Genomic DNA, 17,023 nt, shown 5'->3' on the forward strand with positions numbered 1-17,023 from the left:
AGCAGAAGCAAATGAAGTAATTAATGTCTGAGGAAATGTGAAATTACAGAGAGAATTTGTTGACGTTTGATGAGGCAGCTCTCCAAACGATTAAAAAAAAAGTTCTCCAAAGATCATAAATAAGACCACTATATTTTGCTAGAGCATCCGAGACGTCCCACAGCAACTCACAAGCGCTCAGCTCAGCGGCAATCCTGGAAATCAGACAGACTGCAGACGTCTTGCACGGACAGATTTCAACAAGTAAACAAATGCTGTTCAGCTCAGAATTAGTTTACAGCTGAACTTTCTCATCATTTCTCATCACGAGAAAGGCCAGGAGCGTAGGTAAGTCTCTGTGCAAAACATACCCATCCACCTTCCCTCACCCCAAGTGAATAATTTACACTTACCTAATCAGGCTCGATCTGAAAGCTGAAAGGGGTCACAGGCCAACATGGACTAAAAGGTTAGAAACAGATTAGTGAAAGCAGTTCCTCCTAATCACATTTTCAGTGTTGACTCACGGACAATCCCTTTTCCTCCACCTCCCATCGCAAAACACGGGAAAGCGGCAGCAGCCCAGCAACCACAACATGAGAATTAAGCTTTAACCCGGCGGTGCGGATTCAGGGCGAGCAGCGGCGCGGTCCAGAGGCAGGGATGCCGCGGAGACACCCCGATGCCAGCAGCACAGTCATCGCGGCGAACTTGGGCTGGATTTCCTCAGGTCTTGAGCGGGGGGGGGGGAGGGCGGGGGGGAGGGGGGCGAGAAAAAACCCATCTATATCCCCTCCCTATGCCCAGCGGATCGCTTGCGATTCCAGATTTGCCACGGCGGGGAGGGGGGAGAGGGGACTGGTTCGGCTGGAGGCAGGCGGGAGGGGGAGGGCGGCGGAGCCCCGCGGCCGGCGGGCGGGCAGCCCCAGCGGCGGGCGCCGCTGCCCTGCGGGGACTCCCCGGCCCGGGGGCCGGGCATGCCCGCGCCGCGCCGCTCCGCGCTCCCTGTGATTTTTTTTTTTTTTTTTTTTTTTGGATGGGGGTGGTGAAGGGGGGTGGGGGAAAGACTGGAGCGGCGGCGCGCTCAGGCCCGCGGGCCGCAGCGCGGGCGCGCCATGGCGCGGAGCGGCGCGCCCTGCCCGGGGGGTTGCGCGGAGGTTGCGCGGGGGTTGCGCGGGGCGGCCCCTCTCCGCCGCCGTGGCGCGTCCCGGCCCGCAGGTCCCCGCGGCTGCGCTCAGCGCCGCGCTGCCCGGCTGCGGCTCTGCTGCTGCCCTGGCGGCGGCGGAGCGTGGGCGGCGGGGACAGACCCCCCGCTCCTGCGTTATTACAACTTCACATCTTCCCCCGGGCGGGCACTGGCGAAGGGGCGCCCAGCTCGCCTGTCTCGGGCTGCGTTACATTCAAAATCAATCTCCTTGCAATTCGTCTGCTCTGTCATTAGGCGTCATTGTAAAGCTATTTCTCCAGAACCCACCAAAAGAGAGATTCTTGATGTTCGCAAACCCCGCGTCAACAGAAAGAGAGAGAAATTGGGGATTTTATTTGGATGAAACACTGACGTATCCTTTGGGGCGATTATTCCCACAGCAAACATTAACTGTGAAAACATTTCACTAAAGCCCTAGCTGCTACGCTCTCAAACCGTTCTTTCCCGTAACGCCTCGAGATTAAGGTTACGTTAAGCGGTGTGGTGGTCCTCAGCTCCAGAGGCACACCGTTCCATCGGCACCCCCCGAAAGCAGCTGCTCTGCCCTGTGATGGAAGGTGATGCTGCGCACCTCGCCGCCGTGGCCCCGCAGGCTGGAGAGCTGCCCACGCTCAAGTTGCAGAACCTTGACAGATCCGTCACTGCTTGCCAGAGCCACGACACGACCTGAAATTCAGAGGAGAGTTATCAAGGTTTGCAAAGGCAAAGCGAGAGAGCGGCGCTGGAAGTTTGGAGATTGTCGCTTTAAAGACATACATGCGTACTCCTGGGTTTTGAGATACGTTAACAGAAAGTTGGACAGATCAATAATAATGAGATTGGATTTTGAAGTGATTAAGCAAATCTGGAAACCCCGGCATGCTACTCATTAGGAGCACTGCTGTTTTACTTCTATTTGGATACAATTATTCAGGGCTGGATTCTGACATGCAGACTGAGCAGTGGAGAATTAGATGCTCTTCTGATACCAGGAGGTATCAGCGTCAGACCATGCTTTTAATGCTGCTTTTCTTGTACAGCTCTGTAAGAAATGAAGAGACAGGTTTTCAACTGAGTTTCAAGGAGGTCAGACATCTCACTGAACTGAGTGCCTTGCTCCCTTATATCCTTATGGAAAAAAACAATGATAATGAAATTGTTAGCATAGAATTGGGTCTAACAGTCAAAAAAATAAAACCTAAAAAAGGTTCCAAGGAGTTCCCAGTTTCCATGTGTTTATTTACAAACCGAATGGACTCAGTTTTCATCATTTTCAAGGAAGCAGAATGTGTTTATAAGTTTATTATCTTCCTGCTTAAATACAAGCAGATAACAGCTCGTAAGTGGTATGTTTGAAGCACCTTTTACTTGTGCAGCCACAACATAAAGATTCTTTCCTTTTAGAAATTAACTATGATAATTGAGTTTCACATATTAAAAACCAAGAAAGATCAATACATTCATTTCAAAGCCGATGTGGTCCTCCCAACAACAGGGTTCATTGTACTGCCCATCATGATCTTGGTCAAACATGTTTTCCTATTAGGAGCAAGTCCAATATACCCTCCAAATGATTACAGCTCTTTTGACGTATCAGGATTTTCTCTCTGAAAGCAAAGACACAACCATAAGACAACAACTAATACTGCCACTGGCAAAGTCAACCTGGCACTGAGGTCATGATTTTTGGGAAGATTACAAAAAACAGGAGGTATTTTACTGGTTTTAGTCATGCAGATTATTCACCAAGCAGCCAATGGGAACATACTGCCCAGCAGAAGTTAGTATGGAGGAATCTGTCCCAATTTTAATAATGTGCAAGCCATAGGGCCTGGGGTGTGCCTGTGTGATGTATCATTTATCCAGTGAATATATCATCCCTCCATTCAAACTAATTCATAACAATGATGGTCTCTGCTCTGCTCATCGAGATCTGATGGCCTCATTTGACAGCCCGGGAAGTAAACAACTGCCATTTTCTCCATTTATCAAAGGAAGCACATAGTCTAAAACATCTTATAAATGCATTGAGAATATTTAATCACAAGATACACTTAGTGTGGTCATGGTTATTTGTGCAAGAAAGGGAACTAGAAAGTAGAGTTAACCATGATAAATATGCCCTATTTGCAAACCTTTATAACTACCCGGCTTCTTCATCTAGAACAAAGCCTGACACAGCAAAGATCTGTAGAATGGATTAGAGTGTCCAAAGCAGCAGATGTGAATATTTATTATAAACTCTCTTCCAGCAAGCCTTTGCTGACAGAAGCATTGCATATGGATTTCACTTGCAGCCAGACTCTCCAGGCAATCGCTGGGATGACTTCTCTAGGAGCCAAACAAATGCCAATTTGCCTGAAGCCCTGACACCGCAACAGCTGGGCAGGGGGTTAATGTCACTTTGAGCTTCTCAAAACCAGTAATGAACCCACTTGTTACAAACAGAGGGGGCCAGGAAGGAGGAAAGATTTGGACAACTGCAGTTCACTTCTAGAAAGTAAGGGACTGATAACTAAGATGACAGCTTCAGTGTCTAATTCACTCCCCTGGGTTGCCAGTGGGGCAGGTACAGACCCCAGTGCTACCTTTTTCTAAAATCTTTGCTAGGTAAGTCCTATACTTGAAGCAAAACAAGAGCACTCTCATCTGGGCAGTCCATGCTGATATTCCGACAGTACTGGGAAATGACAAAACCAATAGGAAAATAGAGAGGGGCCATAAAAAACAACTAGCTAGGAGGTGCAGTAGTAAACTGCACGTGCCTTCACCGCTAGTACTCGCTGGGGAAAGGCTTTAGGTGTATAAGACAGCCCCGGTGAAGAATGATTCATTTCATATGAATTTTTCTTAGCTGAGTTATGATGTGTTACTATCGTTGGGCTATGACTGCAGTCACTTCCTTGCTTGGTAGCAGCAGGATGCACAGGCAAATGTGTGCAAAGGGGAATGAAAGGGGAGGGGAACGCACAAAATGAGAACATCTCATTTCCGTCACCCTTTATGTCAACACTGATCTACACGCTCATAACAATTTGCTCATTATAATGTAAATTTACTCCCTCCTTCCTTCCAAAAAGAGATGTTTTGTTTTGGAAAGAGGGAACAAATTGTGTTTTATTGCTCTTTCAAAATGTTCTCCAATTAGGAAAGCAAAGGAAAACTACTACATAATTGTCATACAAAGCTCTTTTTTAACGAAGGATACTTACTTGCGCACTAACAAAGGCATTTTGATACAACACTCAGAGGAAGATAAAAGCCTGGAGATAAATTATTCTTCATACCTTTGACCAAACTGTCAGGTGAGGCTGGTCTATGCAAATTTACTGAACTCAGCAGTTATGCTGATTTGCATTGAAATGAACAGTTTCAGCTTAGAAGATGCAAAGCCTCGAAGACTCCGACCTCTAGATTTCACAGCCTCTAGATCTCCAGCTCACAAGGCTTCCAAAGAACCAACTCTGGATCTGCTGGTGCACTTCTCAGACAGGTGAGAAGGGGAACTAAATAAAACGTAGCTTTGCTGTGGTTGGCCCCATGCCAGTCCTGAGCTCATCCTTCTTCCTCCAACTGGCAGACAGGAGTGATGACAAAGCACATTGCCACAACCAAGAGACCCTACAGTTGCAACCTTTGTACTAATTACAGCTGATTTGCTGTTGCCCATTGCTAGAACACAGAAACTATTCTTTTCTAATGTACCTCTATTATGTCCTTAGAATAACATAAGCTCTGACCATCTGGTCACTTGCTTCAAAAAGGATGCAGTGAGTTAGAAAAGGTAGAGAGAGAAAGGCAGCAAAGTTAATGAAAGGTATAAACAACTTCTGTGCAAGGAATCGTTAAGAGGAATGACAGCTTACTCCAGAAAAAAATTATTTGCACACCAAAATGTACTTGGCTGATCATCTTTCTCCATATGCATCCCTCCAGCTTCAGCCAGCCCATGATATTGCTGCTGTTTCCCTCCCTGGGGACCCACAGTGAAATCCAGAGCTGAGCCAGATCCCAAACTACTACACAGGTGGTGTGGGTGGAAGGTGTTGTTTCCAGCAAAATGCTAGCCTGAATCCCAGCTAATCAGGGAGCCTGTGAGACAGCCGGAGAAGCTGTCAGAAGCAGCACAGCATGGGACATGGTATTTCTGAACAGACACCTTTCTTCTTGGATGAAACTGGATTTCCTCTAAACAATCAGTGCACTTCAGCTCCCTTTTTTCCCCAGCATCTGAGTAAGCTACCACTGTAGGTTTCCAGTCCCTGTGTCCTACAGAAAAAAACCTCTGTGTGTGATCTCTTGCATGCTGCCTCCCAGGGCTGCCATCTCCAGACTGGCAGTGCTCGTGCTTTCAGGTATCGATTAAAGTGCAGTGCTGTTTGGGCTGGAAATAAGTTTGTACTTAACAAAACAATAAAAGTCACTCATGCCCTTCTAGAAAAAAATATTCCTGATACTAAACCGGTATCCCTACGTTGTTCTAAGACCAGAACTGAACCCTAAAATCAATTAATACCTCAAAAGATGTGATTACTTTTAAGACAGATACCCCACTTTGGAGAATGGGGTAATTAAAATTAATTATCTTATATGGAAATCTGGTCCTGCAAATTTTCCAATGTACATAAAGTTATGGGTCTAAGAAAGGCCATAGCCATGAAGCATCAAAAGCAAGAATCTGGCAAAATAAAGAAGTAATTTTACTGGAGTCTCACACTGACCTAAACATGTGAGCTTAAAATCAAAGTCACTGCATTCAGTGAAGCTCAGTTATGTTACATATAAGCAAGCAACATACTTTTGCTCATCTGCAAGGAACTTTGCATACCTATGCTGCTATGTAAATACTAACAAAACCAAAGCTACTCATGTGAATATGATATGAAATCCATCTCCTAATTGTAACTGGTGGATGAATTTAAAATAATGCTGGTATGTTGAAGCAATCTAATTTGTTACCGCATTTCTTCAGAAGACAAATCCAGACAAGATTAATTTGCTGGGTTGATGGAACCAAATTACATGGGGTAGAGAGAAAAAAAACCCTGCACTTGTCAAAAGGCACACGGACTATTTGCATTCCATAAGAGCCTAACAGAAATCACAGTCATGATTACCGTCGTCTTTGTAAAATAAATTTTGAGTGAAACCTTGCCAAGCCCACATTAAGTACTGCTTTACTGGTTTATGCATTCAAACAGCTGGGAACAGGGACATCTTTGAACTGGGAAAGCCTAAAAAACAGACCAGTTGACAGGTGTTAGGCTTTGACAGCCAATAAGTGATGTTGGCCAAAGCCTTTAGATTTCATCTTAGAACAAGTCACAACCATAAAGGCTGTCAAACAGCTGATTTCTCAAGCAGCTGGGAGCGGAGCCCTCTTGGGAGCGAATGCTCCAGCAGACCTACCCTGCCCGCTCTGTCCCAGCGCATCCCGCTCACCTTGCAGGCTGCTACACGTGCACATGGCTGCGTCTGAACAAAGCAACAACAACCCTCACCAGCAAGGCCTTTGGAGACACATCGGAGCATTAAACTTTTCTTCAGGCAAATTAATTTACAAATTACGTAACATTCAATTATCGAATACTCTGAAAATTCCTGTTTTAGCAGACAAGTACTTAATGTTCCTAGAGCAGTCTAGCAGCTTAAATGTTAATAAAATGGCATTGTAACCAAAGTCACAGACTCCACAACTTACTGTAGCATGTTAGGCTGAGACATTCATACTGGTAACTGGCACTGTTTGCTATCTCAGAATACTTTTGTTCCATAGATTCAGAAGTTAACATCAACTCAGATACAGAGCAGAACAAGGACAGTGAAAGACCAAAACCTCTCCTCTCTGTTCCAGCAGCTCCTACTCCCAGAGTGAACAGACGAGTTGAGGTGCTGGATTTGGACAATTGCTTCTAATAAAAGCATGGCAGGTACTTCAGACGTTCTTGTAAATAATTCAGATGTAGTAACTTTCCCAATTTAAAAGTATTTGCATTGCCTAACTGTAAGCAAAGCGTTCATCTTCAAAGACACAAACTCAGTTATTTTTTGTTCCATTAAAATTATATTCTTGCATGGATTTAAGAAATTCTGTTTATCATAACTGCATAGAGAAGCTTGAAACCATTACCAGTGGCAGAGATGAAATAACATATCAAAGAAAGAAAGAAAGAAAAACTTTGATCAATAGGGAAATGATTTTTATACACATCAGAACCAATTTAAAGAATTCTCTAGGATCAATTTAGATAGACAGAAATGCTTCTCAGCATTTATTACCTGTGGAGGGAATATTGATCCCATCCATTGATTTCTCCTATGCACATAGAGCAGCATCTGGTTTTGTTGTGTGGGTTTTTTAAAAAAAGATGCCCCAAAGTAGAAAGTATCAAGAAACTGCTTATATTTTGAGGACTCACATTAATGGTTCAACCAACGTCATTACTCAGAACTTTTAAACTCTGTTCCAGAATAGGTGAAATGTAATTTAGCTTAATTTTGGCACATGATAGTTAGTCAATAGAATATATTTCAAGAGAAGGATTTTTTTTGAAACCTTACTTATCAATGGCTACTAATTCCTTACATACCACATTGTACCAAACATATTTTCTTTCCTGTTCCCTTTTTAAAAGGAATCTCTTTTCACAATACTATTATAAATCACACAGCCCTAATGGATTACATTCCTCTGAATTAAGATCTTTTTTCATTATTGGAGCTGCAACCATTTGCATCATCATGTCAATCACTCAGTCTAGAGTCTCTTAGGAACAGGGCACCTCTCAGGTTATGCGTAAAAGGCAAAAATACACAGTCCCTGCTTTGAATCAGCTGCAGTCCAAGTATAGTTAGAAAATGTCAAGGCGACAGATAATTATAAACTTAATTTGCCATGAGCACACTGCCTTCCCATAGTTAAATGTTGGTGGGCATCCTGGCAGCAGGAGAGGACTTGGGTCTGAAGTCTTATCTACGCACTGCACCACATCAAGGTCCCAGGTACCACCTCTACAAAGCTAGTTCAGGTGTACAGAGCACACCTAGAGCAGTGTCCCCGTTTTGGTGCATCCCCACAACCAATATGACTTGCTTCTCAGCCTGGACACAGTATAGCATGACAGTGGCTATGTGACCTCCAGCTTCTGAGATGGCATCATCTGTGCTGCAGAGAAACATGAACTGGATGGGCTCGGATCCTTACTTGGGAAATGAGAGGAAAGCACTGAGTTGCTTTACACCAGCTCATGATCTGACCCACAGTTTTTACTTGGTAAGAAATTAGGCAAAACTTTAATTTTGAGGAGTCCTTCTGAGGGGGGTAGAACAGCAGGTGGAAAGGTTGCCAAACACTACGAAGATTCTTCATGTGCACATTAGCGTGCTTGCCTAAGTAAGAGTAAATAAAATGCTTACAGATGCTGCACACTGTGATTGCAGTGGCTGTAGATAAAATTCTTCATTACTGTCACACCAAGCAGAATGTTATTTACCAGCCAACTGATCTCACCATACGATAGATGTTGTGCTTTTTTTTTTTTTCCCTATAAACAGCTTTCAACAAATACAGCAATTATTTCTCGTCTTCCAAATGTACACTACATTTTGCTTAGGAATGCACTTTTTTGACATTGTTATAAGTCCTCCAATCTCAAATGTGAATAAAGCCTCCTAAATATTCTTCACTTACAAACAATAGCAACCCCCTCCTCCCTTTGCCTTCCCACTGTGTTTCTTTAGATCTTTCAGGGAAGAAGGCATAGAAGAATAATCTTGAGCAGGTTGTAATTCACTTGCAGCAATTTACTAAATATTCTCAGTAATGGAGACCAAAAGGCAATGTGGGAAAGAGAGGAGTCCAACAATTTGCTGATACAGGTTTTTAATATATCGGTACCAAAATAAAATCCTTTTGTCATCCTCTAATGGAATGACTTTTTTTTTTCTTTTTCTCCCCCCCCCCTCCCCCCTTCTCAGAAATATTTAAATAGACAGAGATTTGGCAAAGTGTATTAGGGAAAATTAGCTCATCTCTGTGTGCACTTAATCTCGTGACTCACCTTATGCATGTGAAGTCATTCAATTCAGTGCAATCATGTGCTTGAATGATGGCAGGATCAGGGCATCACAAACAGATTCATTATTGCAACAATGAGTTACAGCACAAGGTCTTATAATGAACAAATTCACTTTTATTTGGCTTTTAGCAGTGCACTAACAGTTAAGACCTTTTGAAGAGAAAGGCAGTTTTATAGACTAAGTAGGGGCATACAATGCAAGTTTCCTAGACCCACCTATTAGTAGAAGAAGATAAGAGAAAAGTAAGTGCAGAGAAGTTTCTTAGAAAAATTACTCAATAGACATTCACAAGGGTGGAAAGTGACTCCCCTGGAACACAGGAAAACTCAAATTACCCAGGCAGTGTGTTAACAGAAATGCAGCTGTTATCGTTTAAAAATCTGCGTATAGAGATTTGTCCTGGGTGAGAAGTGAGTGTGCAGCAGGATATGGCCTAATGTATTTCCTTCAAAAGAGTAAGGGTGTCGAGCAATGTTAGACCAAAGGGAAAAGAGGACCTCTCTTAACTTCTTACGGTGTGGAAAATGTGACCTAGATGAAGGGGCATTATTTCCAGAGCTTAAACAGATCTTCAGAACTTGACAAATCCTTTTTCAATCAAAGAATCAATCAAAGAATTACTTAGAGCAAAGAGAGCATTTATCTGATAGAAGAAAATCCTTTATATAAAAGAACTTAAAGCCTTTTTATAAGGATTTCTAGACCCAGACCATTAGTGTAAAGCTACTTTCAGGTGGACTTGAGGTTGTTTATATTAGATTTTAGTTGGCCTTTGGGTAGTATTCTGGATTTTTGAAATAGTTTCAAAACAAACCAGAAAGTATTAAAGCAGAAACTTTTGGAGAGGAGTCTTCAAGATGTCAAAACCTCGCTGGATGTGTTAATGAGGCATGGTTGAATATATTCAGAACTTATTCAGAAATAATATATTGAGAATAAAAGGACAACAATCTCCATCTTCTGTCCAGCTCTGGAGTTTTTTTCATGAAAATTTCTACCAAAGTATTTTTGCTCATGTAATAGGAACATATTTGTCTAGAATATTTATATGCGGGCACACACATAGGTCTATGTTTCCAAGGGAATCTGTCTTGAGGAAAAAAAAAATAGATCAGGAACAAGGCAGATGGCATTCTGGCAAAAATCCTTGGTCTGCTACTGAGTGTGGGACCGCAGTCCCACCAAGCTCTTCTGAAACCAGAAATCCCCAAAGGCAGTGACTGGTTTTTATATTGCCATTAAAGGGGAAGGTGTTCAGTGACACTGCATCAACTGGACCTCTGCAGAGCAATAACCTCCTCAACACACCGCTCGGCTGAGAAACTTCAGAGAAGGCTACATCAGTAATGTTGTGGTGGTTGTGCTCGTGCTGCCCAGAGCAAGAACATGACAGATATGTCAAATTTTAAAATGCTGCATGAGAATAAAGCAATGAAGGAAAAGAGTAAAGATCAGCATCATCTGTTGATCTTCAAAATGAATAAATCACCATAAAATTATCTGCAGAAGTTGCCACACTCTGCTTACAAAGATGCTTTCTGAAGGACTTTTTATGTGATGGCAAATGCTCCAGAGCATGGTTAAGGCTGACACTAAAATCTTATTCTGAAGAACAAGGTTTTCTCTTCTATTGAACTTATATATTGGAAGCAGCATATCTAGTACTGTACTGCATGTAATATTATCTCCATAATACATTAGCTGGTTTCTTGGTGTTTCAAGAGTCTGAGGGGAAAAAAAAGTCGCATTTATGTAAAATAAAAGTTTTCATTACGAAAAATAGAACTTACTGATGGGTTAACTTAACAAAAAAATTAAGTCACAGCAAAATTGCTGTCACCACAAATTGAAATTTATTCTAGTTTCTGCTACAAATGACGTCCCTGAATATAGATTTGGGTGCAAAAATATGCTTTCCTCTGAGCTTCCTACTTGACTGCAGCTGTATGTATTTTAGGCATCAGTATGTGTCATTTTCAGGAGTTTAGTGAAGCTGAGCAATGTATAAAGACAAGAAAAAATCCAGGTATGCAGGAACATAGCTCTGACTAATGGAAACACCATTTTAAAAGCATTCAGAGAATAGAAGATAACCTTTTTATTAGTATTCTATTCTTTCTCTTTTCCCCACTCTCCACTTTCAGATGCCTGCAGTTATTCAGTTAAAGCCTCTTTGATCCTCCTTCCTTTCTCAAATGATAAGATGGATATGCTTCTGTTACAGAAGATGAGACCAGGATGTGAACAATGATTTATTTTTCCCTTGGACAGCATATGCATCATCCTTTCCATTAACTCTAGAGGAATGACCAGATGTGTAATAGTTTTTTGACACAGAGTGGGATTCATCTCATCTAACCTTGCCATCCCATAGCAGAAACCAAGACGAGCAGTCAGTTCATCTGGGCTCCTTCTGCAGCTACCAATGAGAAAACCTTCCTCTTCAAAGGAGCTCACCATGCCTCTTCTAGACAGCTCTTGCAGGTGATCACCTCTGTGCACTGGCTGCACGTTTTCAGACAGCTGTTGCAGGGTGAGATTAAATCCCACTCAAAACCTGCAAACAGGCACCTCAAAGAAATTTTGAAAAGAAATTCCTTAATTTGCACTGCTGGCAAACCAGAGCTTCTGAAAATGTAACTAGGCACCCCTGTGCATCTCCAGGTGATTAAACATCATTGAAAGTCAGACTTACATAGGCAACAATCTCTATTAAACTCAAGTCTTCATCATTTGGTGCAACTTGCATGCTGTGGCAACAATCCATAATTTAAGTAGCATTTGGTAAGAAAGTAGACTGTGTGCATTGTCAACATCTTGTAACCCTATTAACTCTGAGATAATGGACTTGTCTCCACTGTATTTCTAAGCTTATTGAAATGGACTGTAATTAGCACTCCCTTTTTTATACAAATCTCTTGACCTCAAGAGCCAGCTCTTACACCACAGCTAATACCCACTGCAGGTGATCAAAGCCTGAGATGAAGGTGGACTCAGACAAAAGGGTTTGCCCATGCAGACCTGGAAGCCAAATTTGAGTTTATTCCTAGAGTTCAAGCAGGAGTCATGAAAACTACTACTTCGGAAAAAAAGCACGTTTGATGAAAAATAACATTTATCTTGCTTTACCTCATAATGTTCTGCCTACATGTTTTATCTCTGAACACGCTCCTTGAAGAGAAATTCTGTGTCCTTATGAGCCCAGATCAGAGCAACGCTTTGGGTAAACACTGTTTATTCCTAATGCTTTTTTGCACTCATCAGTCTTTTCTGGCAAATAAGACCAGGAAACACTTCTGTTTTGTCCTTAAAGCTAGTTTGTTGTTATCATTATTATTTCAAGCTTAGAGGATGATCTAATGTATGTGGATTCTGGTTTTTGTCAAGCAAAATCCTTCCCTACACAATGGTCCCTGGAGAGGAAGGCTGATGCAGAGCTGGTTAGAGCACTGCTGAGGCAGCCGGGAAAGCTAAGCCTGGCTTGTGCTGTGTGTGCCTCCAGCTTAGCCAGAGGTTACCCTCCAGACTTTTCTGTGCCAGTGCTATCATAGCTGTCTGGGCATTTTCTACGGTGACTGGAAAGAGGTAAGTGGAACAAAATGTGCTCTACAGGTCCCCACTCTCCATTCACTCCAAAAGTAGCCCCATGACTGGTTTGAACAAATTACCTCACTTTTAGGTAGCCAAATAGATGGGTTCAATGCCATCCTTCTCAAACTTCAGCTCTTCCAACTCTTATATGGGTTTCGTTTGTCTGTTTACAAACTTTTCAGGGTAAAAAAATGGTGATTTTTAATCGTAATCAATGCAGCCTTCAGATGTTGCCTACACTATCCTGATAATTTAAGAGAAACAGTGTTACAGAATGAATTTTATCTTTCTTCCACATTACAACTAAATGGTATTTTACCATGGCAGTAAAAACATACAGACACACAGGAAGGCTGAAAACAAAACAAAATAACAGAAGTAGAAAAACGGGCTTAATAAAATCTCCAAGAAAAGGCTCAAAGAATCTACTTTTAATATAAGCATGGTATTGTCAACAGCAGCATCTCTATTAGGCTTGTTCCCTTACCTAAACATTCCTATTACTGTCATTTCTCACGTTGTCATATTCACTGCCTTGACAGCACAAACACTATGCTGTAAAATCTGTCAAAGAGGCCAGATGATTTCCTACATCTTCTGACACTTGCAGGTCTTTAATATCAGGCTGTCAGAACACCTAAGAGAAAGGCGGGTGCTCCCCTGTTCAGTGCTGTTACTGTGACTACCATCACACATACTTTAATCATTGGCCTTATACTACTATGAAATCCTGACTTTTATGCCCTTGGAGTCCCATGCTAGAAAATGCTGCTGGCATAAATCTATCATGGAGGTTAGCTGGCTCACTTACCCATGGAGTTATATTTGTAAAATGAAGTCTTTATGTTTTACGAAGCTTTTACTGTTTTTTCTAAAACTTTCTTCTGTGACTTTTTTTTTTTTTTGTAGAGGGGAGCTGTAGTAGGTGTAACAATTATTCAGTGACAGGTGTAGGTGAAACTCAGCTGCTTAAAATAAACCTTTCTATGCCTGGACCATTTTGTCTTTAGGTATACTAATGTAGCAGTTGAGCTCGACGGGCAGTAAGTTTTCCTTAATGCAAAACTCTTTTGATTTAATATTGAAGTGAAACCAAGAGGAGAAGAACAAGATTAAATCAGACCAAAACAGTCAACCACCTTGAAGTGTTTATGGCAGTCACCTCACAGGGAGGAGGGTACTGGTGTTTCTGCTCCTGCTCTGCTGTTGTCACCCAGTGACACTGAATGAACTACTTCCTGAGCTAGTAATTATCCTGGGATAGGTCTTTGGAATCTCTCCTGTTTTAGCATTCCACTTTGTATCAAAAAAAAAAATAATATTAAAACTTGGTAAAAAGTTTTTGGTAAAAAGTTTTTGTAGCCCCCAGATCAGGGCGCTGCCCTGAGATGTAGCAGTCTCCGCTATTAATAACAGTCAAATTAATCACACAGTGTGGCATGGCTCCACAGAAGCCACATGGCTGATGGATTTAGGAAACCCCACCGCAAGAACTAAGAGTGTGATAAGGAAAGCACATACCTCCAGGTGGCATGAGTCAGGTAAGCCGCCAGAAACCACAAGTGGATTTTAATGTTGGTTTTAAGTGACTGTATTGACGCTCCAAGAGTTTCCATTCACAGAGAAGGGAACAAAAATTTAGGTCTTTAGTACTTTAATTGCCAAAGAACGTTTGCTGCAGGAGCCTAGTAACTTTTATATGCATGACTCCATGAACGCCTTGCAAGAGCATTAGTGGAGAATCAACAGACTGGCAGCTGAGGCAGAGGTAGGACAAGTTTGGAGATCAGTTCCAGTAACTGCCTTACTCCCTGACAATACATGTCATTTAATTTCCCTGTGCCTCATCTCCCCACCTGCAACAGAAGGCAGTTAACACTACCTTAGACCGACTGGGCAGGAACTCTTACAGCTTGCCCAATGGAGACCCTAGGCATTATTTTAAAAATCATAAATAATAACAGAAGTGTTTACTGCTGTATGTCAACAGTAGATCTCCCAGCTACATGTGCACACAAGGCATCAATTGAACCATGGGCGATAACACAGTGTCACTTCCTTGGGCCACTCTGCTTCTACTGGCTGCCCAATTACTCTCACCTCTCATCTAGTAATGGCTAAATACTGCAAGGAAATGCAGTCTGGCTGCTGTTGCTTACAGTAACGAATGCTGCTGTCGAGTATAACAAATGTCATATGTCATAACAGCATTTATGACACCAATACTGAATCACTGGATAGCATCCAATAAAAATCTATGGTGAGGTAATGGGATGTAGCTAGAAAGTGTTGAAAAGGAATCCTGAGTTAGTATAGTTCTTATAGTTTCAGGTACACATAAAGTATCTTGTAATACTACAGCTAAGTGATAGTTAAAAACCAAAAAAGCTAATTGTAGGATACTTTAGACATTTTGCAGATTTATGGTACTTTGAATGCAGCTCCTTGCGGTGCTCCCTGCCAAGGTTTTAAGCAGGGTTAACATTTTTGACTGTTTTGTGGCATTCCCTATGCTTTAAGTGTCTGAAAGATACGAGTTGTTTTTCACTCGTTGTCCTGGACTGACTGGTACATTACTGCTTTTGATTCACAGCCAAAAAATATTTTTAATTCCTTATGGATTATTCATCCCTTGCCTGAGAAGCCAGCATAGGTCAAGTCTGAATGAGTTTGTCTCAGACCCTGCAAACTGACAGCTCTTTCAAGCCTAAGTCCATGACGTGTAACAGTGCCTAGAATGAAAATGTCCTACTAGACCCAAGCAGTCTCTTGTATATCAGGTTAAGATATTAAACGTGCTTTAAACTGTGTTCAGTTTCCTTGAACTTGCCGTTCGCCATGCTACTGACTGTTAGTTGCTCCTTCTGTGCTCACAGAGCCAGCTGCACACTAAAATCCTGGAGGCAGGGCTTTGTAAATCCAGTCTGTCCCTTTCCTAGGACTGCATAAGCATGGGAAGTTTAAATTATACTAATTTAAATCCAGGTTTCCAAAGCAATCCTGTCAAACAGAGGCATCCGCATTTCATTTGCTGGATGGCTAATCTTTAGGCTGTCATGGTCTCCAAACAAAGGAGATTGCAGTATTCTCCACCATTGTATTATCTTTTCTCCATGCTTTGTCTACTTTTATATTCTGGCAAAGCCACAGTGATAGGTAATTCTAGCTTGTAAGAACTTAGAAGAACTGAATGCAAGTCCGCATGTGAATCTTTCATATCTGAGTATGTAATTTTCTGCAGCTTTCCTGTCTCCTTCCAGTTTACCCCAAACAGCTCCTTGTGAATACCTCACTGCCCTCCCTTTCCTTGAAAATGTACGCTGTACTCTTAATATCTCTCCTCCTTCCCCATCAATAATTTTGCTTCTTCTTGTGCTGAAACTCTACATCTATCTGCAGGTGCTGTTCTCAGTGTATCTTGGCTCTTCTATGTCCTCTTCATCTTCTACATCAGTCCAGTTCTTTTCTCTCCTTATTCTTCAACTTCTCACCTAGGCTTAAACCGATCCCATTGGAAGTCATGGCTTCCAGTTACCCACCCATCATTCCATTCATCAGGCTAACACATGCCCTTTCCCCTCTTCCAGCACCCCGGTCGATCCCCATGCCCTCCCCTAACCTGCTCTTTTCCTGATGCATTTCCCACTTGAACCATTTATTTGCATTTTTTTTTGCAAGTTACATCTTCTTTTGATGATTTCTGAAAAAATCTTGTTCATTTAGCTTTCTAACCAGCATACTAATGCAACTAGGCTCCTGTAACCTCATGGATTACTAAATCACCTAAATGACTATTCCAGTAAGACAAAAAATGATCATACTGGAAAATCACTTATAAATTCCATTGCTGCATGCAAATTTTAAATGCCTTCCATATTATTCTTAATTAGGAAGTTGCTTATTAATATTGCATTGACATAGTCCTATGAGGAATCAAGCTACTACAACGCACGGTTTTATTGTCAAAACTCACTTCTTATTCTTGCAGTGCTGTGTGTTTTGGGACAGCACACAGACAGACCCAGGTACCTGTCCAAGGAAAGCTTAGGCTATATGGTGGGACAGAGTTATGAGCCATGACTAGACAAAGAAACCTCCAGCCGTTGTCTTTTTTCCCCATTTATACACAAAGCCTCTAAACATTCTTCTCTGGTAAATAAGAAAGAATGATCTTAGGGCAGAACCCCA

At 42.0% G+C, this 17,023-nt stretch overlaps 2 protein-coding genes across 3 annotated transcripts in view; both read right to left on the bottom strand.

Moving 5' to 3' along the window:
- The window catches only part of VWC2L (von Willebrand factor C domain containing 2 like), a 76,827-nt gene extending 76,128 nt beyond the window's left edge, over positions 1–699 (bottom strand). The window contains exon 1 of one of the 2 annotated variants that reach the window (XM_080399870.1): positions 393–698. The gene's annotated coding sequence lies outside the window, so the exon portion shown is untranslated. Of the gene's footprint in view, positions 1–392 lie in introns of both variants that reach the window. The other variant, XM_080399871.1, reaches the window with a different exon arrangement.
- A 960-nt stretch (positions 700–1,659) lies between these two features.
- Positions 1,660–17,023, bottom strand: part of SPAG16 (sperm associated antigen 16) — a 412,452-nt gene continuing 397,088 nt past the window's right edge. The window contains exon 16 of the mRNA XM_080399858.1: positions 1,660–1,852. Within this exon, the coding sequence (XP_080255984.1) occupies positions 1,677–1,852 (176 nt within the window). The 3' untranslated portion in view covers positions 1,660–1,676. The remainder of the gene's footprint in view (positions 1,853–17,023) is intronic.

The sequence above is a fragment of the Falco punctatus genome (genome assembly GCF_963210335.1).
Source record: "Falco punctatus genome assembly, chromosome: 8".
NCBI lineage: Eukaryota > Metazoa > Chordata > Aves > Falconiformes > Falconidae > Falco > Falco punctatus.